Source organism: Oncorhynchus kisutch, linkage group LG7, assembly GCF_002021735.2.
Source record: "Oncorhynchus kisutch isolate 150728-3 linkage group LG7, Okis_V2, whole genome shotgun sequence".
NCBI classification, from domain to species: domain Eukaryota; kingdom Metazoa; phylum Chordata; class Actinopteri; order Salmoniformes; family Salmonidae; genus Oncorhynchus; species Oncorhynchus kisutch.
The window spans coordinates 5,837,387-5,865,132 of record NC_034180.2 but is presented as its reverse complement, the minus strand read 5'-3'; the positions used below and the strand labels follow the sequence as shown (position 1 = coordinate 5,865,132).

The window sequence follows — 27,746 nt, the reverse complement described above, 5'->3', positions numbered from 1 at the left end:
GATGCGCGCTGTGTTAAGATGCAGGGCGGCTTGGTTGGGTTGTGTATCGGAGGACGCATGACTTTCAACCTATGTCTCTCCCGAGTCCGTACGGGAGTTGTAGCGATGAGACAAGATAGTAGCTACTAAACAATTGGATACCATGAAATTGGGGAGAAAAAGGGGTCAAATAAAAAAGATGTGCAAGGCTGATACAGACATACCCAAGACGACTCAAAGCTGTAATCGCCGCCAAAGGTGCTTATACAAATATTGACTTGGGTGTGAATACTTATGTAGATGTTTGCATTTAATTTTCAATATATTTGCAAACAGTTTTCACTTTGTCATTCATTATGAGGTATTGTGTGTAGATAATAAAGAGAAAATAAATATATTAAAACATTTTGAATTCAGGCTGTAACACAATAAGTCAAGCGGTATGAATACTTTCTGAAGGCACTGTATGTATGGCTCAGTTGGTAGAGCATGACACTTGCACAGTCATGGTTGTGGGTTCAATTCCCAGGGCCAGCCATACATAAAATGTATGCACGAATGACTAAGTCACTTTGGATAAAAGTGTCTGCTAAATGGCATATGTTATTACTGTTATATTACTAATGGGCATACAATGAAATTAATAAAACTTGTTTAGATACTTAAACAAACATTGACTCAAAACTGTATATGTAGAGTTCTCTGATGGTGGTTGGCTGGAGGCTAAAAGAGGAGACTGGGTGGCCATCTTGGATTCCCAGACCCAGATGGGTGCAGCCAAGGGCCTGGGGGAGGACATCACTGAGCAAGACAGGACCAGAAGCGGGTGGGAGTCAGTGGATAAGACAGCGTCCTCAACTCTGGTCTGGGTATCAACACCACAACCAGAAACAGTCGAACACAAAACAACAACTGAACTTAGTCTCCATGACAAAAGACAGGCTGAGTACCAGGGCGAGGAGTAGATTTGGTCTGCGAGGACGGGGAGGTGTCCGTATGCAGGGGGAGAGAACAGATACTGACTCGGCTAAAGATGCTCCATCCTGCTCCTAATAGTTGTGATTCAGAGAGACTGGCGGCGCCTCAGGTTAACCCACTAAAAGGTGCTGCCTTCAGCCTGCCGCCTTAAGGATCCATCAACTGGAACATGGACCCTGCGACAATACAGACATTTGCTGGCCTTTGTCCTCCTCACACTCTCCTAATGTTAAACCAGACCTCAGACAATGCCAGTGCCTCAACACCAAATTGCTACACAAATGACAGTAGTAGTAACGCTATCAGTAGATCCGGTGGCAAAGAGAAGCGCTTCCCATGTTCATTCTGTGAGAAAGCCTTCAGTTTCACCAAACAGGTGGAGATGTACCAGAGGATGCACACGGGGGAGAAACCATTCTGCTGCCATCTGTGCAGGGCCAATTCCTCCCACTTTTCCAACCGGAAGAGGCACCAGACAGTCCACACAGGGGAGAAATCCTACAGTGTGAAAACAGGTTCTCCCACCAGCTGAAGATGAACCTGGAGAGAGGCCGTTCATCTGAACGCACTGCGGGAAGGGGTTCTCAGAGAGGAGATACCTCAGGATACACCAACAGAAAAGCCCATGTATAACGTTAGTTCCATAAAGTTCTCAGTCACTGCCATGGATTTCAGTCATATGGATTCTGGTTTAGAGATGACATAGCCTAATGTTCCCAAATATTGCATTTTCTCTGTGAAACTGTGTGCACTGAACTGACATGCATGATTGTTGATGACATGTCAATGTTCAGATGGAAGGGATGAAATGGTCTGTAAAGGGCACCTCAGCAGCGCTCTCAACTCTACTCTGTAGCTGCTGGAAAAGTAATTCAAAGCCTCTAATTTATCAATCAGGATGTTACTTTCCAGTGCTACTATTTTTTTCCATGTAATGTTATTATTAAAACAAAATAAGACAGCCCAATAGTAGAATAGTGTTCAGTGCTTACTTTGTAAATTGGGAGGTACCAGAACAAAGTGAGCCCAAGAGGGGGGTGACCTGGGGAGTTCTAAGGTACCAGAATACATGAGAAAAAAATCACCTTTATAATAAAGCATTGCATGCATATCATCACATTTTGAGTAGTGGCATAGAGCAGTAGAGTAGAAGCACTTAGAAGTTGCACACACGGGGAACATTTTTAGTAGACTAGGGTCCAAGAAAATGTTGGCCTTTTATAAACGCATTTCATGCAATTCTAGGTCATTTACATGACTGGAGACTTTGGCAGAATCTTTTCTTTTTTTTCCTTTTTCTTCTGCACAAATTATCTAAATGGCAGGTTATTTTCTCACTTTCAAACCGAGAATCTGAGATCAATAAAAACCACTGTGTCTTGAATCCATCAATAGTCTAGGTGTGTATATAGGCAACAATATGTAGGCTACAATATGAGGAGGAAATTATAGTCCTAAAATTGCTTTCCAGTTTCATTGTGTCACCCAACGATCTGCAGGTCACTCGCTGGTGATTGTCGATGCGCTCATGCCAAAAGCCTCTCTCTCTTTTTGTAAAACAATATTTGGAAGTTGATCAAATATTTTGGTAGCATGCAGAAAAGTCTTCTCTTTTCAGCAGGAGCCATTGCTTTCCAACCTGTGTTTTTCCCTCGGTTGTATTTGAAATATTGCTTAGGGCCTGTTTGGTGTTTGCGTGCTGATTTTTCACTGACAGATTTGCCAGGCATTCCCGACTATAGGCTATCCCTTGTTATTGGGGTACAATCCAAAGCTAGGCTATTTAAAAAAAGAAGCCAATGATCCTCTGTTGCTAAATTATAGTAATTGTCATGGTGTAGTAAGCTATTCTGAATGATTTCGTTTATTTTTGAACAAACATCAGTAATTCTATAACTTAGGCAAATGTGTTTAAATTTATCAGGGGTGCTGCAGTTCCTCCAGAATCCTTCACGTAGCTATGATTCTAATAAGGAAATAAATGATGAAGTGCAACGCTGGAGAGATAAGTTGCAGGCTCATGTCTATCAGAGCAGAGAGCGAAACATCATAGAAAGTGAATCTCATTCTAGTTAGATACAGGCGCGCTTCTCACAGCCACCGCCAAGCGTTGGTCTCAAACATAGGTTACAATGTTACACAAACTCTAAACCCGGTCCGGCACAACCCAAATCAAATCTTAGAACGTTAGACCCCTCCTGAAAATGTACTTTTTCACATTCATTTTTTTGTGGGGGAAGGAGAATAAACAGAGGCAATTGAGAGAGAGAAATCCATGTCAAAAGAGTTACCGGATCCTGACAAATAGGTTCCGGGACAAAACATTCTTAAACCGAGAGGTTCCACACCCGGCACAAATGAAGCCCTGTACCTGTTTACCTTGTGTGATCTGATTCAGAGGGGTTGGGTTAAATGCCACATTTTCAATTCATTCACTTTATTCATTTAGTTGTACAACTGACTGTCATGTACCTTTTACTGAGGAGTGGCTTCTGTCTGGCCACTCTACCATAAAGACCTGATTGGTGGAGTGCTTCAGAGATGGTTGTCCTTCTGGAAGGTTCTCCCATCTCCACAGAGGAACTCTAGAGATTTGCTAGAGTGACCATCGGGTTCTTGGTCACCTCGCTGACCAAGGCACTTCTCCCCAATGATGAGGCAGAGTAGATGATATGGTGATCATCAGCCACCAAGATGAGTAGGCCCAACGAACATCCTATGTCAATCTACTATCCCCCATAGTACTAAAGTATTCTATTGGTCAGCTTGTCCTTCTGTGCGAGAACGATATATCCCGAACATGTTGTGGGACGTGATCGATCCCAAATTAATACAACCCCTGTACATCAAAAACCCCTTTAAAAGCAATGAGGCTGATGCAACAGATCAGAAAGTTTAGTTTAAAATCTTGCTAAACTATTAGGCTATTTCTTTACATTATGAACGCAGCACTGCGTAGGCTATAAGCATGAATGTTCCAAAATGCAATTAGCAGGAAAACACCATTCTCAAAAGTACACTGCAAATGTGAGCGGTTTCATATGGCAGAAATGAAAATACCCTTCAAAAATCCTTTAGAAAGAGGGAAGATCTAAAGATGCAGCAACAAGCATGGGTTGTTAATATGACTAGGATTGTGTTTTTGGCTGTAGGACAAGGAGGGAAAGTTGAGAACATGAGAAAAATAGACCCTACTGGTTTCAATGGGATATGAGGCAGTGTTTAGAAAATAATCCCCCTTACCATTTTCCAACCATAGGAATGTTAAGACATGCCTCATAAAATGACAACAAATGTCCAGGTTTTAAACAGTTCCATTTACAGTTAAATAGTTTCAAAATAATATACAGATTGCAAGTTGGGTAATGTTGCAGTGCACTGGCAGTAGCCTTTTCTCTCCTGTCGGAATGAACAATGCCTCAAGTATTTGACAGAATCAAGCCTTTAGATAGTAATAATGATCCTACATTGTATTTGTCAAACATGACTGGTGTTTAGCCTAATAAATATATATATATATACATACAGTATATAATGTGTAATTAAAAGTCTCATTAAAGTTTGGCTACATTTTCAGGCGCCTCCCTCATGTCAGCATCGGTCTGGACATGACAGGCTGTAGCCAATAGGCATAATAGAGTTACACTTTGACTTGTAGGCAAATTATTTATGTACATTTACACGCATGTATGTTTTCTTAACAGAATAGCTCGTGTTTTTTTGGTTTTCAAATCAATTTAATTGGCTATTTTGGTATACGGCCTCGGTGCCCTAGCAGATGGCCTTGGTGCCCTAGCAGATGGCCTTGGTGCCCTAGCAGATGGCTTTGGTGCCCTGGAAGATTTGGCACCTCTTGAAGGTCAAATGGCCTTGCCACTAAAATCACAAAATTCCAGCATCCCCTGTGGGGAGTCTGTCTTCTAATGCTTGGTGAAAACTTCGTAGAAGGCCTTGACCTAGGTCTAGCCTTCCTCACCTACCTCATGGTTGCCCTATGAATACAGACAGCGTCTGGATGGGCATTCACCAGAAGAGGTACCTAGCCTATTACACAGCACACAATCACAACAATACCAAAAAAATGTCTAGAGGTCAAGGAGGGAGCTCAAAGACTAACCACCTAAGGGTGGTGGCTCCTGCTTCTACCTCTGGTGTCATTGGGTCACAACATGGGAGGCTGAGTATTAGGACGGAGGCCAATTAGCTGTACGCCTGCCCCACATGTGGGAAACGCTTCGCTGTGGCGAACTACGTAAAAAGGCACCAGACTGTTTACACCAAGGAGAGTTCCTTGAAGTGCAAACTATGTTACAAGAGCTTCTCCTTCCTGACTAACCTTATCAGACATAGGAGTGTCCACAATGGGGAGAAATCATAGTGGATTTCTCCCCAAATGTACACAGGGGATATCTGGCAACCATTCCATAGCTGACATATTAAAGTTGTGAAGTGTCTTGGGGTAAGAGGGTAATTAACCACATACCCTTTGTTAATAATTTGAAACAGGCTTGTAAATACCTGTTTTTGGAGAGACAGTAATCCTTGGCTAGATAAAGGACAGTTGAATATTTACCTTACTGAGGTGATGTAGATGCAATAAAGTCATTCTATTGTATTATTTTCTACTCCATTCTTGCTAACACACTTTTTCACATTTTCATACAGTCCATTTATATTTTCCAACAGGGCTATACATTTGTTGAGGTTTTTTTCTCACCCGAGTAACCTCGTTTCACTGCCAAAAATCAAATCTAGTGTTCAGCAAAATAACAACACCGTGTCAAATACAGGTAGACTAGACTAAATACAGGTAGACTAGACTAAATACAGGTAGACTAAACAAATAATTAACATCCAATCACATTAACCGTTACTCTCTCGTGGGAATTCCACCAACTGTAGCCAAACTGATCAAATTGATAAATGGTTTTAAAAAAAGTAAGGCCCACGTCCAAAGAGACACATACCTGCTCTACTGGTAGTACTGCTAGTTGACACAAGTTGTTCTGCTTCCACGAGCACATCCAATGCTAGCATCAGTAATTCCACATTTGTTGTTAGACGAGCTATCATGGACACTGACAGTTGTGAATCTGATGCAGCCGAAGAGCTACTACCCTCTTACAAGAAAAGACTGACGAGTTTCAGAAGAAAGTCCTTTGTTTCTGGCCATTTTGAGACTGTAATCGAACCCACAAATGCTGATGCTCCAGATACTCAACTAGTCTAAAGAAGGCCAGTTTTATTGCTTCTTTAATCAGAACAACAGTTTTCAGCTGTGCTAACATAATTGCAAAAGGGTTTTCTATGATCAATTAGCCTTTTAAAATGATAAACGTGAATTAGCTAACATAACGTGCCATTGGAACACAGGAGTGACGGTTGTTGATAATGGGCTTCTGTATGCCTGTGTAGATATTCCATAAAAAATCAGCCTTTTCCAGCTACAATAGTAATTTACAACATGAACAATGTCTACACTGTATTTCTGATCAATTTGAGCTATGGAGTGGCTAGGACAGGCAAGCCCCATACTATTGTGGAGGACTTAATTCTTCCTGCTGCTGCTGATATGGCTGGGACAATGCTGGGGGGAAAGGCCATAAAAACTTTAGACAATGCCTTCATCAAGCAACACTGTTTCACGACGCATCAGTTTTAAAACAATTACTGCTTCGCATACAAGCGAGTAAACAGACGTGGCGGGCCTGGCACAGCTCCTGGTATATGTCCGTTACTTTTATGGTGGGTCAATTAAGGAAGACATCCTCTTCTGCAAACCAGGACAAGTACTGGACAGCTTTGTGACATCATGGACTTTGGTGGTCAAGATGTGTTGGTATTTGTACTGATGGCGCAAAAGCCATGACAGAGAGACATAGTGGAGTAGTAACACGTGTGCAAGCAGTTGCTCCCGATGCCACTTGGGTACACAGCAGCATTCACTGAGAGGCTCTTGCTGCCAAGGGAATGCCTGACAGCTTGAAAGACGTTTTGGACACTACAGTGAAAATGGTTAACTTCGTTAAAGCAAGGCCCCTGAACTCTTGTATTTTCTGAACTATGCAATGATATGGGCAGCGACCATGTAACGCGTTTACAACATACAGAAGTGCGCTGATTATCAAGGGCCAAAGTATTGACACATTTTTTTGAATTGAGATGAGCTTAAACTTTTCTTTACTGACCATCATTTTCACTTGTCCGACCGCTTGCATGATGATGAGTTTCTCACATGACTGGCCTATCTGGGTGATGTTTTTTCTCGCCTGAATGATCTGATTCAATGAGCGGGACAAAAATGAGGCTATGATTGAGAAGTTGGAGCTCTTCTCTGTCCTCATTATCAAAGACAACACACAGGTCTTTCTATCATTGTATGATTTTTTTGTGTGCAAATGAACGCAAGCTTACGGATAATGTCAAATGTGATATAGCGAAGCACCTGAGTGAGTTGGTTGCACAATTACTGTGGTGTAATTATTGTCATCAAAAGGAGAGACATTTAGATTTCTTCAAAACAATCCAACTTTATTATTTAATTACTGCAGTAATGGAGCTGGTCGGTAATCACCCATGGAGGTGATCACTGCGAACTCAACGAGCTGGTTTGAGCCACAGCATTTTATGGCAAAGTCCATCCTCCTTCAGTCTACATGACAAACAAGAGATGTATGGAATGGGTCACAAGGTTAAGATCTGTATGAAAGATACTTATAATTCACAGCAGACAGTATCTGCTGTAAAAACAGTTCTCATTGTGTAGAGACCAGTGTCTGGCCCCCCAACTCCATACTGGAGCCATCTCCCCCTGGTAGCCCAGTACAGAAACATTAACTCATGTTCTGGAATGCCGTATCACCCAAATACATTGTAAATCTCTAGAGTCCCATCCTCGGTAGAACACACACAAATGAGTGTTCTAACAACCCCTTATTCTGTTGCATTAAACAACCATTTGATGCAATAACAGCATTATAACATAATCTTGTAATTTCCACCATATTATGCAGGTACTTTCCTGAAACGAATGACACAAACAACTGGATTCGTTATCCCTTTCATGTCCTGCCTCCAGTCCACTTACCGATATCTGAACAAGAGAGCCTCATCGAAATTGCAACAAGCGGTTCTGTTGAAAATGTTATTTAATCAGAAGCCACTGCCAGATTTCTGGATTGGGCTGCAGTCAGAGTATCCTGCCTTGGCAAATCGTGCTTTTTAAGGTACTGATGCCCTTTGTAACCACGTACCTATGTGAGAGTGGATTCTCAGCACTCACTAGCATGAAAACTAAATACAGGCACAGACTGTGTGTGGAAAATGATTTAAGACTGAGACTCTCCAATACAACCCAACATTGCAGAGTTTTGTGCGTCCTTTCAAGCACACCCTTCTAATTAACCTGTGGTGAGTTGTTCACAATTTTTGATGAACTAATAAGGTTTTATATGTAAAATGGCTAAGTAAAGAGCCAAATGCCCTGGTCAATTCCCACAATCTGGATTGTGACCAACTCACACTCATTCTAATGTATTGTATAGTGTGTGTGTGGCAGGCTTACAATGATGGCAAAAAACAACATTTGAGAGTGCGATGACCCTGGTACTAGAGGGGGTACAGCTGGAGGTTGAATGTTTGAAGGGGTGCGGAACTATAAAAAGTTTGGGAACCACTGCTCTACCGGATGCTCGGTAAGAACAAGGTGAATGCTTCTCCTTTCAGGGTTTTTATTCATTTTCTTCATCACCACCACACATTTAGCACACACACACACTTTGGTTATTTACAATGGATCTTGGAATAACTGTTACTCTGAATGACTAGTGTATATAGCCTATTTATATTGCATATTTATAACGCTTTTACTAATACCGTTTACATGTTGTGTACACTCTTGCCTAAAAGAACCACAACATTCCTAATTGTAACCATGACGATCACTTTTAGTCTGTGCTTGTGTGGTAATGTGTTGTTGTGGCCAAGAGCCAATAAAACATCTGCCTTGTTCTTGCCGGACAGCCTGTAGTGAGTCAGATCCTTAATCAGCATTAAGTACTAGCGGATGAGGGCATTCACAGCCAACCGTTCAGATTTTTGTATTTTTCAGACCATTTTTTTTTCATGGTCCTTCGTATTGCCTGATACTGACCTGGCTACAGTGAAGATGTTCCAGGATCCAAAAGAGTGTTATTAATGTGCGAAGGAAGAAGACACATGTTTTTCTGAGGAGTTTTTATTGTGGACATTAACCCGAATACCTGAATGTCGTGTGTACATCGAAATGTAAGTTGCATGGGTTCTTATTGGGGGGTTTGACGTGCTGTGTAATAATAATTACCACTAATTACTTAAAGTTATTTTGATAAGCTTGCAGACATATTTTCTACTATACTACCAAACTGTAATGTAAGTGTGTTGCGAATACTGCTATGCATATTGTCTATATATATATACACTGAACAAACATTCCTGCAGTCAGCATGCCAATTGCATGCTCCCTCAAAACTTGAGACATCTGTGGCATTTTAGAGTGGTGTTTTATTGTCGCCAGAACTGTGTAATGATCATACTTTTTAATCAGCTTCTTGATATGCCACACCTGTCAGGTGGACTGATTATCTTGGCAAAGGAGAAATGCTCACTAACAGGGATGTAAACAAATTTCTGCACAAAATTTGAGAGAAATAAGCTTTTTGTGCGCATGGAATATTTTGGTGATCTTATTTCAGCTCATGAAACATGGACCAACACTTTACATGTTGCTTTTATGTTTCTGTTCAGTGTAAGTGCCTGCTACAGGGGGTTATGCACAAGTGCACTGTTATTGCTTGTGCTTGTAAATAGAGTGTCATATGAGCATCCTACCGTGACGCTTCTCAATGTAGCCACTTACTGTAGCTGTTGTGCACTGTAATTTACGACTCTGTGGCGCCAGGCAGATCAAATCTTTAACCTAGCAGATTCAGATGACAGCTTCCAGGAAAGATGCCAGAAATCTTTATCTTGTCTGTTTTAGTAATTTGTTTCTCTCTCTAGTGTTTATTATTTAGGTTAATGTTATACTGCTATGTTTATAGCCCTGTTTATAGTTGTTATAATAGTGTAATGCTATGGTTATTCATTCATGTGTATATATCCTATTTATATTGCATATTTATAACGCTTTAACTACTGTTCACAAGTTGTGCATATTCTTGTCTTGTAAAACCACAACAGTTCAACTGCTATTCACATCCATTCCTAATTGTAACCATGAAGATCACTTCCTAATGCTTTAAAAGGCTGGTCATTGCTCACATCATCATCCCAGGCACCATGGAGCCACTCTGATTTACATACCGCCCAAGCAACCTCTTAACATCCGACCTACAGAGGGTAGTGCGTACGGCCTAGTACATCACTGCCATCCAGGACCTTTATACCAAGCGATGTCAGAGGAAAGCCCTGCTGAACAGTTAATCAAATGGCTACCCTGACAGTTTTTATTGCAGCACGAGTATTTCGGGTATGAGCCCTTCTTCAGTAACGATGTCATTACCTAAATGTTTGGCCTATTTATATACTACTACAAAAACATACAACGAAAAATAACTTTCTTCATTCAGGCCTGCTGGGGCAAGAGTTCCCAAGTGGACTATCCAATATGTCTCTCTTTGGAGAAGTAATTTAGCACCATCTCCTCTCCTACGTGGCGTTAAGTTTATTTACCGGAGTGCTGTCCTATTTCTGTTCATTGGAGGATCGAGCACTTTGTTTATCTTTCCATATCCTGACTATTTGCATTGACACCTTTTTATTTGCACTCAGTCACTGACTCTCTTGCACCAGCTCTATGTACACTCACTGGACTCTACCCACACACTGACACATACTACACTGACATTAACTACACTGACACTCCAACACAAAATAACACTTTTACACTCTTCACATACGCTGCTGCTACTCTGTTTATTATCTATCCTTGTCCATCTAGCCTAGTCCCTTTCACCCCTACCTACATATTACCTCAACTACCTCATATCCCTGCACATTGACTCAGTAGCGGTACTCCTTGTATATAGTCTCGCTGTTGTTTTATTGTGTTGCCATTTCCTTTTTTTCAAAATGTTCTAAATTTTTATCCCATTGTTCCCATTGTTGGGAAAGGGCTCGTAAAGTAAGTATTTCACAGTAAAGTCTGCACCTGTTGTATTCGACACGTGACAAATAAAATGCTATTTGATATTATGTAAAGGGTTATTTATTCTACATGGACCTGATACTACATTTGAAAGCTATCAAAACACTTAGTTTAGAATATCTTGTTACTCATTTTGTATTTATTCCAAATACTTTTTATATTATTCTCTCTGCAATGTTGGGAAGGGCCTGAAAGTAATCATTTCACAAACATGTTTTTATTAAATGTTTTGATCTACATACATTTAGCAATTCCCCTTAAAAGAAAAAATATTTTGCATTGTTGTCAGCAGAATCAATCAACCAAATGTATTTATAAAGCCCTTTTTACATCAACAGATGTCATAAAGTGCTATACAGATTCACAGATGCATTTGGAATATTGGATTAACAGATTTTAGTGTTGAAAATTCCTGGGTAGAATGTTGCATTTAGGAATTGTATATAAACCTAAAAAGTCTTAAATATTGTGTTTGTACTATGATGTTCACAAATGCCTATATTTTCAGATTTCATGCCTATTAATGCAGTTTAACAAGTTCATGCATATTTTTAGTTGAGATGTGTGTGTGATTTTCATATGGTGTATTTAACACTTGTTTATGTTTAATAAACACAAAATGGGACTTTTCATTCTAAGACTAAATTGAGACTCTTTAGTATACATCATCTGATCTCACCCTATTCTGCATACACCCAACAACCATTATACACTTACTAAATGTACCTACACATATCCACACATTAACAAACACCTACTGTACACATAAATAGTCAGGTTTGTCTGATGACTTTTGACTTATCATTAGCTGACTCATATTTACCCACAACATATTTATTTATGTCCACCATGATAGTTTAACAACAATGAAGTCTGTAACAGTATAGGACTCAGAACTAGTGGGGATGGGTAAACACTCCATGTTGAAAGTGTGGTTATTATCTGTGTATGCGTGTACGTACCTGAGGGAGTGTTGTCCTGTGTAATCTGTATCACCTGTCTCTTCCAGGACGATGAGGTGCTGCTGGTGAAGGAGGAGGGGAGTGAGGCGGGTCTGGGGAACCCTGAGAGGACCATGGTCATGGAGGACAACCAGATTACACCTCCTCCTGAACCCACAGAGGAACCAGCTGAGCATCACAGGGCCACACACTGAGGTGAGTCCACTATGAACTCAAAATAAAATATAATTTGTCACATGCTTCATAAACAGTAGGTGTAGACTAATAGAGAAACAACTCTGAGCAGGAGTGCCTTTAGATAATAATAAATAAGACTATGCAGACAGATGGGGAACCTGATCCTAGATCAGCACTTCTACGCTGAGATACTTTGTGGATATGGGCCCAGGTCGTGATTAAATGTCTCTTAAGTCCGTACATGCCTTTGAATGATCAAACCATTAAAGAGTGTCAAGTAATCAAATCAACTAACACATTTGCAAAGTATCAAATCAATTAACATGTTTGCATAGTAATCATAGCAGTCCCTCATTGCCCAATCAGAAGATGCTCCATAGCAGGGTGCTCATATCAGATTTCTTGATCCAACATCCTCTCACTCTGTATCTCTTACAGTCAGGAGACATGGAGGATGGGAAGTCTGATCTGCTGCTAGTCAAAGAGGAGACAATAGAAGACTGACCAGAGAGCATTGATCTGCTGAGTGGACAAAAGATGGGGGAACAAGGTCAGGTAGAAATAGACTACATTCAGTAATATATCTTCGATGGGAGTAGTGATGCACCCGCCTATATTTTTTTATTACTGTTCTTCATTCATAAAATGAAATCAATACAACTTTAGTACTAGTGGGTGCGGGCATTCATAGCCGACCGTTCAGACGAGTTCCAGCTAGTAATTTTTTTCTGTTCTGAGCTTTAAAGATACTGATCATGAATAGGAGATGTAATGTGTAATGTAAAACATTTCCGTAATTCAAAGAACAGCACGCACATCCTTTTCATTTAGCCACACCCTTTGAGCTATGACGCCAACCAATAACATCCTTTCTCTTCAGTGTAAACGGAAGTAAACCATGACCAAGAACTATTTCCACGTTAGCGTTTTTCTTGTTGTTATTTAGACGTTTATTAACACAATGGAATTCAAAATATGACTAATTTATCTGCACAGCATCACATACTTACCCCATGTAGTATTTAATTTGCGTTGGAGACAGGACTTGGTTGATAGATAGTATATAGGTGACGCTAGCTAGCTGCTAAGGTTAGCTATGGCTAACTGTATGGTTTTCCACACTCAAATAGCCTCCATCATGGAGGTGCTAGCGAATGCAGCCGTGGCAGAGATCTGTAAACTCGTAGACGACGACTATGCAGTGTTTCGTTTGGAAATAACTCAAAGCCAGAAAGAAAACAGAGCATTGCGGAGGAAACTACAGCTACAAGAACTGAAGGTGGCACGGGAGCGCGTCCTCGCCAGTCGTCCCAGTAGTGTCAAGCTCGTCGACCGATACAGAGGAATGGCAAGAGGTACATTTCGCAAAGGCACATTTTGCAGAAGGCCGATGCTGCGGGGCTCCCTACTACACATGTGTTCAGATGTGTTACCCAGAATTTAGTTTTGGTCAGTTTTTGGAAAGTATGCAATAATTCCTCCAGTCCCCTGATTACTATCTATCGTGCGCAAAGACATAATATCATATTCTAACCAGATTCTTGATTTACTGTTTTCCCCATTATTTACTAAATGAAAAATATATGATGCATGGAACATAATACATATATCAATAAATAGTAGGCCTATATCAAGAACTTATGAGAAGTGTTACATTACATCCACTATATAGTGTTGAGCATTGACAGTAAGTAACCTAACCATCTCTTTTCCCCCAATCACTCTCTCAGGTGAAGGAAATCTCACTGGAGGCCACAGGAGCTTTGTGAAGCCAGCGAGACACAATACATGGAGAGATGACCAACCAATTAATGTTGATGAGGGGAGTGGAACCTCAGCCCAGAACGTTATTGTGATAGAGGTTAGTGAAATAATGTTGAATTGAAAATGAGTCAATTAAATGTGGCCCGTTTATTTCAGGAAGGCTCCCCTCGGCTATTCACTTGCTTACATGTACATCCTCATGTATCTGCCATAAGCAGGCACGTGTACAGATAGGGCTCTAAACTCGTAGACGACTATGCAGTGTTTCGTTTGGAAATAACTCAAAGCCAGAAAGAAAACAGGGCTGCCCTTCCAGTCTCCAAGGTGTCCTTTTGGGTGGTGGTATAATTTCCTCCAAAATATTTTTTTGTCATTGTTGTTCGGGAACACATTTTGTTCGGGGACCGCAAGTTGTTGTGAAGCTTGCCACCCCGCTCCCCACGCCCTGTTGGTTGCGCCTGTTGATCTGCCCTGTACAGAGCTTGCGCATGCCCGGTTGCGTCTATTTCCCAGTCTGCCCTGTACGGAGATTGCTATTAAATATCAACAGTGCTGCCACAGCAGCATAACATTTTATTAACACTTGATTAACACTTGATCACACATGATTTAGCCTACATCATCGTCAATATTTGGTTGGCTGATACGAGCAGCAGAGAGAGGCAGAAATACAGAGGTTAATCACAATCAGTAAAATAAATCGAGCTAGCTAACTAGCAGATTTACATCAATAATCAGCTGAAAGCCCAACCTCTTTTCCCGATGCCAGTCATCTCTTTAGGAGTTACTGTAACTAGCTTGCTTACAATTTGTGATGATTCAGTTGTTGCAGAAATAAATAGGCTTATGTTCATTATTTATTTATTTTTGCTACAGAGGCATTTTGGGGGGGTCTGTGCACGGCCCTGTCCATAGGAGCTTATGAGACTTCCCTATGACATTTTTATCTAATTCAACTCATGTAACAATAATAGCCTCTCCTATTGTGTCAGTCTGCAGATACAGAGGCTGCAGGTCCTGGAGTCAAGCAGGAGAGGTCTGAAGGAGAGGAGGATCCACAACACAGCAGCGACATCCAGACTGGAGCGCCCCATGTAGTCACAGAGGACCCCACCACCACCCCAGCGCAGCCCAGGGACATCAGTAGGACGCTGAACGCCGTCCTCAAGTCTGAGACAGAGACTTTAACGAGGCTGAGGAGACTGGGCTGTCCTCCTACTCCCCGCTCAGAGTATTTACTTTACGGTAACCAGAGCCATAGGACGGTTCTGTCCCATCGGGATTCAGGTGAAGCGTTACAGACTGGCAATGTTCCGACCTGTTCATACGCTACAGAGACAGAGATGATACCTGATGACGTGCCTGTGGGCTTAGATACTAATCCAATAAGAGGGGACTGGAACCAGTACAGTAGTAGTGTATACTCTGAAGGGTTCCTAGATAAGAAAGGGGATGGTCTGGTTGTAGATGAGGTGACTGTGAAAGAGGAGGGTGACGATCCTCTGACATGGAATGCAGACCAGACTCACTTAGGAGAAGGACAGTCGCAGGGCAACACTAGTGACTTCTTAGACTACAGGGAAAGTTTAGAGCCAAATCCAAATATCGCAACCCACTCCCCTTTACACGCGCTCAGGGACCGCGACCCAGTGTCCACGTCGATGGCACCTTCCGATTCACACGGCCGCATCCTTTTCGATCAGGTATTGAACTCAAACGACAAGGCTAGAGTCCAGGCTGGGGAAGGGGGAGCAACATCAGGCGGTACTAAAGAGAAACGGTTCTTCTGCATGTTCTGTAACAAAGGCTTCAATTGCCCCCAGAAGGTGGAGATCCACCAGAGGGTCCACGTAGGGGTGAAACCCTTCAGCTGTAGTCAGTGTCAAATGCGCTTCTCCCAGGCTTGGAACCTGAAGATCCACCAGAGGGTCCACACAGGGGAGAAACCCTACAGCTGTAGCCAGTGTCACATGAGCTTTGCCCAGACTTGCAACCTGAAGAGGCACCAAAGGGTCCACACAGGGGAGAAACCCTACAGCTGCCCCCAGTGTGAGAAGAGGTTCTCCCACCAGCACCAGCTGAAGATGCACCTAAAGGTCCACACGGGAGAGAGGGCCCAGTATTACCCCCAGACTAGCGGTCACGAGTCATGACCTCAGTTTAATTCCACGTGACTCACGGTAACTTGGCTACTCAAACTGCGCTCTGTAAATGAAAGGCGCTGATGGCCGTTATAAGCCTGCCAAACTTGCTAACGGCCTTCAATTCGCTAATAACCTGATACTCAGCGCTCTAGTTAAAATTATAAAGTGTTGCATTCTGAAAATGCAGGTGTATTGACAATACCATTCAATTTCAAGTTCCACATTTTTATATTTAAATAGACTCGCTGCTATTATCCGAAACATCTCATCCATCCTCCAAACCACACTCTCTCTCTCTGGACTCTGAGTGAATGGGAGAGGAGAGTGAAATGCAAATCAAATTGCAATTGCGGAAAAATGACAGTTTTAAAAGCAAATAGGCCCACTGTTGTGACTGTTGGAGAGATGAGGGTCTCAGCTTTCCGTAGGTATTACATTTATTTCTCAACTCAATATGAACTGCTGGATCACTGTTTTTTAACCAAACTATCTGGTAGGCTATGGCTTTGAGATATAGCTTATACGGAATGGTGCGCCTGAAGCGCACATCTGCCATTTGCAGTGATTGCGTAAGCCTATAGACATCATTGGGTATGCTGCAAATTTTAAGACATTACATTAACTGTTAGATTAATGTTAGATTAGCTTGGTGACCCAAGCTATAGGCTTCTGAGCGCCAAACCTACCAAGTTGATTTATGCGCTATAGAAGGTTTTAATTATATGCATAGGCTTTTCTCAGTTTATTTGTAATTTTTACAGTTTCTAATGTTAAATATTATCCATTAAATTGGGAGCCACTGCCAGTAATACCCACATTAATTTATAACTGTCACTTTAGTGTTAGTTTCTTTCAATTTGTAGCCTCCGTTTCACATCCTTCCATTGCCATTCTATTTACCTTTCTTTCCTCTGTCCTTGTAAATGGTTCCAGAGAGTCACTAGCATTAGTGGCTCATATTAGGCTTACGTTCTGCAATCATTTGGATCATGTAGCCTATTTAAATCATTATGGAACTGAGACCACACTTAGCAGTTTAAACCTGGAGCCTGGTTCATGATTACTGGACCAGTCATTAGGCTACAATTCCATGATTAGTGAGGGATAATGTATTTATAGGAATATTCTTGAACCCCTATTGTACAATTTTCTCACCTTCCAATATCTCATTGATTGAACTTGAATATGGCAACTTTCAGGATCAATATTTTGCGTGTAAAGGCTCTCCAAACCTGTTTTTTTGTGATTCATAAATACTTTCCTTACCCTAAATAATCTACAAGATCAGAGTATTTTTTTAATCTACCAATTGGTGCTGAAACAGAGGCGAATATGCATATATTTAGATGGCTTTCTTTCATTGATCCCTAATATTCTGAACCCGTTCTGTCGATATATTCTAGTGAGTCTGTTGACAAAGTTCTAACTAAAAAGGTACAGCGTACTTAAAGGGATTGCTTAAAATACATGTACTGAAAACCCTGTTGAATGGAAACTACACAAGAAAATCTGTTGGACAGCAAGTGGGAGGGTTTTCAGCGGTTGAATGAAATGTATTTAGAGCATGCAAGGTAACCGCACCTGCAGAGCACGTTACGCGACTGAATAAGGTAACTCTGAATACCAAATACGGACATCGACAGCATCATTGCGTTTTGGTACATCAGAAGTACATTCATTTCCAATGGAATGCTGCGTTTGCCTTGCAGTTTCAGTGCGTTCTGTGTGGTACAAACCAATGTATGCATCAAATTGTATGCTAGACTTCACAGAAATAGTAGGAAAAGGTGAATGTTGAATTTTTGATGCACACATCCACTAAACATGTTGGATAACATATTGAAAAATGTTTGACTGCAGAATGTATTATGCGGCATTGATGTAATTAGCTGTCAGTCTGATTTGAGGCTTCAGAAGTGCATAGGAAAGTCATACATTTCCAAGTCTGAATCTGCCCCTTTGAGTTTCCACTTCATCAGATGGTGAATTAGCCCAAGTACATTTGTTATATATTTTATCAATAAGATGTCCCTATTGTTGGTGAGTGCATCTGTCATTTTAACTGAACATTGTGGTTACATGAATGAAGAATGAAATCAAATAAATCGTATTCATAATGAATGAATGATGAGGGTCAGGAGCTTTTCATTTTCCAACACACCTATTATAGCGCTCATATTTCATTAACACTGTCCAGTACAAGCATATTAAGGCTATACTATCGATGACAATTTGAATGCACAGAATAAGAGACTAATGAACAGTGTACACAGTCTAGGCAAGAAACTGAGAGCATTACCTTTTTTTTGCAACTTTCAAATCATCAGACTAAAGTTGCATCATGCAGCCAATATGTTTTGATTTGTAAGAGGTTTGTATCACAACTAAAGTAGCCAAATAACTTTAAATTAAGTATAGGACCTATTTTAAATGATCACTTTTTACATTCAACACAGAATAGCTGCTCCATGTGAGCACTGGCTAGGGATTCATTAGATAGCTGAATAAAATAGAAAGGATATTTCTATGTTCATTTATTCTTCTTACTATAAAGTTATATAATATACACTACCGGTCAAACGTTTTACAACAGCTACTTATTCAAGGTTTGTTATTTCATTTGTTTTACTATTTTCTACATTGTAGAATAATAGTGAAGACAAACTATGAAATAACACATATGGAATCATGTAGTAAACCAAAAAAGTGTTAAAACAAATCAAAATAAATTTCAGATTCTTCAAATAGCCACCCTTTGCCTTGATGCCAGCTTTGCACGCTCTTGGCATTCTCTCAACCAGCTTCATGAGGTCGTCACCTGGAATGCATTTCAATTAACTGGTGTGCCTTGTTAAAAGTTAATGTGTGTAAGTTCTTTCCTTGTGTTGTGACAAGGTAGGAGTGGTATACAGAAGATTTGGTAAAAGGCCAAGTCCATATTATGGCAAAACAGCTCAAATAAGCAAAGAGAAATGACAGTCAATCATTACTTTAAGACATGAACGTCAGTCAATCCGGAAGATTTCAAGAACTTCTAAAGTTCCTTCAAGTGGAGTCGCAAAAACCATCAAGCGCTATGTTGAAACTGGCTCTCGTGAGGACCACCACAGGAATGGAAGACCCAGAGTTACCTCTGTTGCAGAGGATAAGTTCATTAGAGTTAACTGCACCTCAGATTGCAGCCCAAATAAATGCTTCACAGAGTTCAAGTAATCAACATCAACTGTTCAGAGGAGACTGGGTGAATCAGGCCTTCATGGTCGAATTGCTGTCAAGAAACCACTACTAAAGGACACCAATAATAAGAAGAGACTTGCTTGGGCCAAGAAACATGAGCAATGGACATTAGACCGTTGGAAATCTGTCCATTGGTCTAATGATTCCAAATTGGAGATTTTTGTTTCCAACCACCGTGTCATTGTGAGATGCAGAGTAGGTGAACAGATGTTCTTCGCATGTGTGTTTCCATGAAGCATGGAAGAGGATGTGTGGGGGGTGCTTTGCTGGTGACAATGTCAGGGACACTGTCAGGGATTTATTCAGAATTCATGGCACACTTAACCAACATGGCAACCACAGCATTCTGCAACAATACACCATCCCATCTGGTTTGCGCTTAGTGGGATTATCATTTTATTTCAACAGGACAATGAACCAAAACACACCTCCAGGTTATGTAAGGGCTATTTGACCAAGAAGGAGAGTGATGGAGTGCTGCATCAGATGGCCTGGCCTCCACAATCACCCGACCTCAACCCAATTGATATAGTTTGGGATGAGTTGGACTGCAGACTGAAGGAAAATCAGCCAACAGGTGCTCAGCATATGTGGGAACTCCTTCAAGACTGTTGGAAAAGCATTCCTCATGAAGCTGGTTGAGAGAATGCCAAGAGTGTGTAAAGCTGTCAAGGCAAAGGGTGGCTACTTTGAGGAATCTAAATCTAAAATATATTTTGATTTGTTTTACACTTTTTTGGTTACTACATGATTCCATATGTTTAAAAAATATATAGTTTTAATGTCTTCACTATTATTCTACAATGTAGAACATAGTAAAAATAAAGAAAAACACTTGAATGAGTAGGTGTACTGTATATCATGAATTGGTTTGGAAAAAATAGAGAGATGATTTTTAGGCCATATCGCCCAACCCTGGTCCTGCTGGTTGCAGACTTGGTGCACTGGTACCGCTTGCTGTGCACAGTGGTGTGAAGTACTTAAGTAAAACTACTTTAAAGTACTTCTTAAGTAGTTTTTTTTTGGGGGGGGGGGGGGGTATCTGTACTTTACTTTACTATTTATATTTTTACTTCACATCTCTAAAGAAAATAATTGACTTTTTACTTCGTACATTTCATCTGACACCCAAAAGTACTTGTTACATTTTGAATGCTTAGCAAGACAGGAAAATGGTCCAATTCACGCACTTATCAAGACAACACATGGTCATCCCTTCTGCCTCTGATCTAGCGGACTCACTAAACACATGCATCTTTTGTAAATTATGTCTGAGTGTTGGAGTCTGCCCCTGGCTATTCATACCTTTTAAAAACAAGAAAATGGTGCCGTCTGCTTTGCTTAAAAGAAGGAATTTCAAATGATTTATTCTTCTACTTTACTTTTGATACTTAAGTATATTTTAGCAATTACATTTACTTTTGATACTTAAGTATATTTAGAACCAAATACTTTTAGACTTTTACTCAAGGAGTATTTTACTGTGTGACTTACTTTTACTTGAGCAACTTTCTATTAAGGTATCTATACTTTTACTCAAGTATGACAATTGGGTACTTTTTCCACCACTGGCCGTTCGGCATCAGAGAGAACTGTCAATGTCTTGGGTGGCTGGAGTGTTTGAAAAGTTTCTGGACCTCCAGACGTCACTTTTTCAGATACATGATACATCCCCCTATGTGTGATAAATGTCAGGCTGTGCAGGGTACACTATTCCACTGCTTTGCCCTATGCTCTAGCTTGTATAGTTATTGGTGTGGAATTTTTAGGATCCTCTATGAAGTTCTGGAGACTTCAATAGGCCCAGACCCACTTCTGATCCTCCTGGGAGTGTCTGATTCCCTAAACGGATTAACCAGCCCCCAAAAACAACTCATCTCTTCGTCTCATTTCAGCCACAAAAATTATCTTGTTGTTTTGGAAAGGAGGGAAGTGCCCTCTACCAAAATATGGCTCAGCGAATTGGCAAACACTGTACCCTTAGAAAGAATTATATATATTCTGAACAATAAATTATCAACATTTGATCAAATCTGGCAACCTTTCCTCTCTTACTTGGACCAGTCGGCGCTGTGAACTTGTACATTTTAACGCACTCTCAATTGTAATATTTTAATCTACCTTAGGGCAGCATGTGCTGGCCCTGCCACCCGAGCAGTCAGAAGGGGAATAGGGGGGAATAAGTGGGGGGGGGGGGGGGGACATCTACCCTCTTTCTTTCTACCTGTCCTTGTTCTGTATGTCGTGTTCTGTATAATTTTTTTTGTACCCAGAACTCTGGGTCTTGTAGTTTCTGTCTGCTCTTTTATGTTTAGATAAGAATTGTATACTTGTCTTTTATACCTATACACCATTCTTGTGTGTGTTCAATAAAAAATATTTGAACGAGAAAAGTTTTTGGCCCTTTCCCTGACACCACCTGATATAGAGGTCTTGGATGGCAGCGAGCTCGGTCCCAGTGATATACAGCTGTAGAACCTTTTTAGGATCTGAGTGCCTCCTGAAAATCTTTTCATCCTCCTGGGGTGAATAGGTGCTGTCGTGCCCACTGTGTGGATGTGTGTGGACCATGTTAATTCCTTAGTTTCTTAGATCAGCACTCCTAACCTGAGACTCTTTGTGGATAGGGGCCCAAGTCTTGATTAATTTTGTTTTACGTGTGGGACCATGCATTTGAATTATCAAACCATTAAAAGAGTGTCTAGTAATCAAATCAAGTAACACGTTTTCATAGTATCAAATCAACTAATTATCTTTGCGTAGTACACATAGCAATCCCTCATTGCCCAATCAGAAGATGCTCCATAGCAGGATGCTCATATCAGATTTCTTGATCCAACATCCTCTCACTCTGTATCTCTTACAGTCAGTAGACATGGAGGATGGGAAGCCTGATCTGCTACTAGTCAAAGAGGGGACAATAGAAGACATATCAGAGAGCACTGACCTGCTGAGTGGACTAAAGATGGGGGAGCAAGGTAACGGAGAAATCATATAGCCCATATAGTCTTCCGATGCTCGTTCCCCCTCATAGCACCAGTTTCAATCCAAGTACCAATACCGTTCCGCAAACTCCAGGCGGTGCTATGGTGAGATGACTTGAAAATAAAGCATATGTAGAAGACAACCTAATCTCATACCTACTGTAAAATATGATGGTGGATCTTTGATGTTATGGGGCTAATTTGCTTGGTTTCCACTGGTCCTGGGGCCCTTGTTAAGGTCCACGGAATTATGAACTTCACTAAGTACCAGGACATAAGCGCAGACGAAGGATTTCAAGGATCTGGAAAGATTATTTATGGAATGGTCTAAGATCCCTCCCAATGTGTTCTCCAGTCTCATAAAACATTTTAGAAAAAGGCCCAGTGTCATTGTCCTTGCAAGGGGAGGGTGCTGGAGTATTGAAAACAGGGGTGACAATAATTTTGGCACCTATCTTTTTTAGTATTTTTCATTCTCTGACCAGTTGTGTTAATATAAAATAATATAATTTGCATTTTTTTTAAAAAGATGTTCATTTCTACTTGTTTTTAAACATGTATAAAAACACAATTCCACTTTGACATTATGGCGTATTGTGTGTAGATCAGTGACACAATCTCAATGGTTTGCAAAGAAGGGCACCTATTGGTAGAAGGATTTTTTTTAAAGTAGACATTGAATATTGTTTGAGCATGGTGCAGTTATTAATTACTCTTTGGATGGTGTATCAATACACCCAGTCACTTTGAAGATACAGGCGCCCTTCCTAACTCAGTTGCCAGAGAGGAAGGAAACCACACCGGGATTTCATCATGATGCCAATGATGATTTTAAAACAGTTACAGAGTTAAATTGCTGTGATAGGAGACAACTGAGGATGGATCAACAACATTGTAGTTACTCCACAATATTAACATAAATTACAGTGAAAATAAGTTAGCTTGTACAGAATAAAACATATTCCAAAACATGTATCCTGTTTGCACTTAAGTAATACTGAAAAAAATATGGCAAATTAATGTACTTTTTGTCCTGAATACAAATCATTATGTTTGGGGCAAATCCAACACATCACTGAGTACCATTCTTCATATTTTCAAGCATGGTGGTGGCTGCTTCATATTATGGGCATGCTTGTCATCAGCAAGGACTAGGGAGTTTTTTATGATAAAAATAAACAGAATAGAGCTAACCACAGGCAAAATCCTAGAGGAAAACTTGATTTAGTTGTTTTACAACAGACACTGGGAGACAAATTCACCTTTCTGCAAGACAATTACCTAAATCACAAGGCCAACTATACACTGGAGTTGCTTACCAAGACAACATTAAATGTTCCTGAGTTTTGACTTAAATCAGCTTGAAAATCTATGGCAAGACTTGACAATGGCTATCTAGCAATGATCAACAAATAACTTGACAGAGCTTGAAGAATTTAAAAAAGAATGATGAGCAAGTATTGTACAATCGCGGTGTGCAAAGTAAGAGACTTACCCAGAAAGACTCACAGCTGTGAGGTGATTCTACCATGCATTGACTCAGGGGGTTGAATACTTATCTAATCAAGATATATATGTATATATTTTTTCATTTATTTAAAAAAAGTTTGCATTTTTATTCCACTTTGACAGTATTTTGTGTAGATCTTTGACAAAAAAAATGATGATTTACATCCATTTTAATCCCACTTTGTAACACACAAAAAAAGTAAAAAGTCAAGGAGTGTGAAAACTTTATGAATTCACTGTAGCTCAATATTTTAATTATTAACTGGAGTCTTTTTTGCTCATCTTAATCAAGGGTGATGATAATTATGGAGGTGACTGTACATATACAGAACATAATATAGGGCCTTCAAACTCAAGTCTGGACCTCAAATCCAGTTCCAATGTGCTTTTCATTGTTACCCTCTAAATCAGGGACTAATTTAGACCTGGGACACCAAGTGTGTGCAATTAATTATCAGGTAAAACAGAAAACCAGCAGGCTCCAGACCACATAGGGTAAGAGTTAAAGAGCGACTGCCATTAAAAAGCAATGACTCCTTTGAAAACAGCCTATGTGGCATCGATATGAGTCAAAAAAACGTTATACTATTGTCAAAATGGACTACATGGTGTAAATAGGATGATTTTGGTCATAAAGTCTGTCTCTTCTAAAATGGCATTTGGAACATCAGTGCATCACAACAGGTAAATGAAGGTTGGGTTTTGATTTGACAAGGTCCATTTGCCCACTAACATGGGGTTTACAGCTGCAGTGGCTGTGTTCTATCCAATAGCATAGATAGACAGTGAGACAGACATGCCCAGTAGAATAGCTCCTTAGATTATGTAAAATTGTGCAACTAAAACGTCAAAATTAATTAAAGATTTTTTTTGTTATCTTAGTTAGATTCATTCTGGGGATTTTGAGGACGTGAAATAGGATTCCGCGTCTACAGTGTTTCATGGGAGACATTTATTAACCAAATGCGGAATCGGTCAGGAAACACACCTCAAAGACTGAAATCTCAGCTCCATTCCAAACACTTAAAGGACACACCCTATCCCCTCAGCCCTCAAATTAAGTGGACACTTCTGATAACGTCTGACGTGTATACACTTGCAGGGCAAGGGAGGAAGAATGATTTTTAAATGGTCCGCCCTTGCCCAGAAATTCATCACTCGTTCATCTCGCGATGATTGTGTTTTCAGCCACGGTAGCTAGAGGTTGCTTTATATGCGCTACAGTCAATTATGATTGTATGTCAATTTCTACTCATTAACTATATAATTATTAATATACGCCTACTGTATGATAGCTAGCAAATTAATTAGCTAACTAACGTTAGCCTGCCCAGCTGGAACTTCTTAAGCAAGAAAATGTTTTCTTTCTGCAATTTCCAAAAATGAACCAAACAGAAACATTTTAACTTTTTACGAGACGTGTTTTTGCCGTCGTGTGGATTAGTAGCACCATTTCTAAATTATTTGAATTTGTTTTTACTTACACTTGTACGTTGACTTATCCATCTTTTTTTTAAATGTATTGCAACAATAATAACAATATTACACATCTATACAGGGACATTCCGGTGAATACAATAAAACAAATAAAAAATAGAACACCAGGCAACGCCCGGTGAAAAAATAAATATATATACACTGCTCAAAAAAATAAAGGGAACACTAAAATAACACATCCTAGATCTGAATGAATGAAATATTCTTATTAAATACTTTTTTCTTTACATAATTTTTGTGTGATTTTGTTGTCAGCACATTCAACTATCCATGGAAATCAAATGTATCAACCCATGGAGGTCTGGATTTGGAGTCACACTCAAAATTAAAGTGGAAAACCACACTACAGGCTGATCCAACTTTGATGTAATGTCCTTAAAACAAGTCAAAATGAGGCTCAGTAGTGTGTTTGGCCTCCACGTGCCTGTATGACCTCCCTACAACGCCTGGGCATGCTCCTGATGAGGTGGCGGATGGTCTCCTGAGGATCTCCTCCCAGACCTGGACTAAAGCATCCGCCAACTCCTGGACAGTCTGTGGTGCAACGTGGCGTTGGTGGATGGAGCGAGACATGATGTCCCAGATGTGCTCAATTGGATTCAGGTCTGGGGAACGGGCGGGCCAGTCCATAGCATCAATGCCTTCCTCTTGCAGGAACTGCTGACACACTCCAGCCACATGAGGTCTAGCATTGTCTTGCATTAGGAGGAACCCAGGGCCAACCGCACCAGCATATGGTCTCACAAGGGGTCTGAGGATCTCATCTCGGTACCTAATGGCAGCCAGGCTACCTCTGGCGAGCACATGGAGGGCTGTGCGGCCCCCCAAAGAAATGCCACCCCACACCATGACTGACCCACCGCCAAACCGGTCATGCTGGAGGATGTTGCAGGCAGCAGAACGTTCTCCACGGCGTCTCCAGACTCTGTCACATGTGCTCAGTGTGAACCTGCTTTCATCTGTGAAGAGCAGGGCGCCAGTGAGAATTTGCCAATCTTGGTGTTCTCTGGCAAATGCCAAACGTCCTGCACGGTGTTGGGCTGTAAGCACAACTCCCACCTGTGGACGTCGGGCCCTCATACCACCCTCATGGAGTCTGTTTCTGACCGTTTGAGCAGACACATGCACATTTGTGGCCTGTTGGAGGTCATTTTGCAGGGCTCTGGCAGTGCTCCACCTTGCACAAAGGCGGAGGTAGCGGTCCGGCTGCTGGGTTGTTGCCCTCCTACGGCCTCCTCCACGTCTCCTGATGTACTGGCCTGTCTCCTGGTAGTGCCTCCATGCTCTGGACACTACGCTGACAGACACAGCAAACCTTCTTGCCACATCTCGCATTGATGTGCCATCCTGGATGAGCTGCACTACCTGAGCCACTTGTGTGGGTTGAAAGCACCGCCAGCATTCAAAAGTGACCAAAACATCAGCCAGGAAGCATAGGAACTGAGAAGTGGTCTGCGGTCCATCACCTGCAGAACCACTCCTTTATTGGGAGTGTCTTGCTAATTGCCTATAATTTCCACCTGTTGTCTATTCCATTTGCACAACAGCATGTGAAATGTATTGTCAATCAGTGTTGCTTCCTAAGTGGACAGTTTGATTTCACACAAGTGTGATTGACTTGGAGTTACATTGTGTTGTTTAAGCGTTCCCTTTATTTTTTTGAGCAGTGTATATATAATAATAATAATTCCGGACATCATTAATATATGACAAGGCAATGAGACATTAACAGACATTCAGAGACATGACTTCTAATAATTTTTCCAACTTTTTAAGTTTCACAAGTTTGAGGGATTTATAAAATTGTAATAGTTCAATGGGAAAAAAACTACAAAATAGGGGATTTTTCCACCCCATTTACATTTGTGAACATAATATTTGGACAAGAGAATAATAATGTTAATAAAATAGTTATGATCGGAATTACAAGGATAGCATAATGCCATTCAACATCATCAAAGGTAAACATAGGTATTTCTGGAGATTTTATACACAACCATTCATGAACTTCAATCCATAGTTTACTAGAATGGTGGCATGAAAAAAATAAATGCTCTATTAATTCTGAATCAGAGGAACAAAAAACACAAGGCATTCTGTCAAAATGGAATCTTTTGTGCAAGAAATCATTAAGAGGGTAGATAGAAGAAAATATTTTAAAATTAGTTTCTTTAACTTTGGGATAACTGGACAAGTGAGGAAAAAGGTAGTCGCTTTTGACCATAGCATGGGTTGGTCACTTTCATAGCAGTATATTGAATTATAATCACCAAAAAATGACTTAATTAACTGCCAATCATATCCACTTATTGTTGCATTTTTTATCCAA

At 40.6% G+C, this 27,746-nt stretch overlaps 1 protein-coding gene across 5 annotated transcripts in view; it reads left to right on the top strand.

Annotated features, from left to right (window-relative positions):
* LOC116374621 (zinc finger protein 583-like) overlaps positions 1-22,332 on the top strand; it is a 30,785-nt gene extending 8,453 nt beyond the window's left edge. For 2 of the 5 annotated variants that reach the window (XR_004210514.1, XM_031828210.1), the window contains 3 exons: positions 12,153-12,300; positions 12,721-14,143; positions 15,039-18,315. Coding sequence is in view for 2 of the 5 variants with exons in the window: in XM_031828210.1 (XP_031684070.1) it covers positions 15,390-16,199 (810 nt within the window). In the remaining 3 variants the exon portion in view is untranslated. Of the gene's footprint in view, positions 1-675; positions 1,927-12,152; positions 12,301-12,720; positions 14,144-15,038; positions 18,316-22,293 lie in introns of those variants that run through there. The other 3 variants (XR_004210513.1, XR_004210515.1, XM_031828211.1) reach the window with 2 other exon arrangements.
* The last annotated feature ends 5,414 nt before the right edge of the window (positions 22,333-27,746 follow it).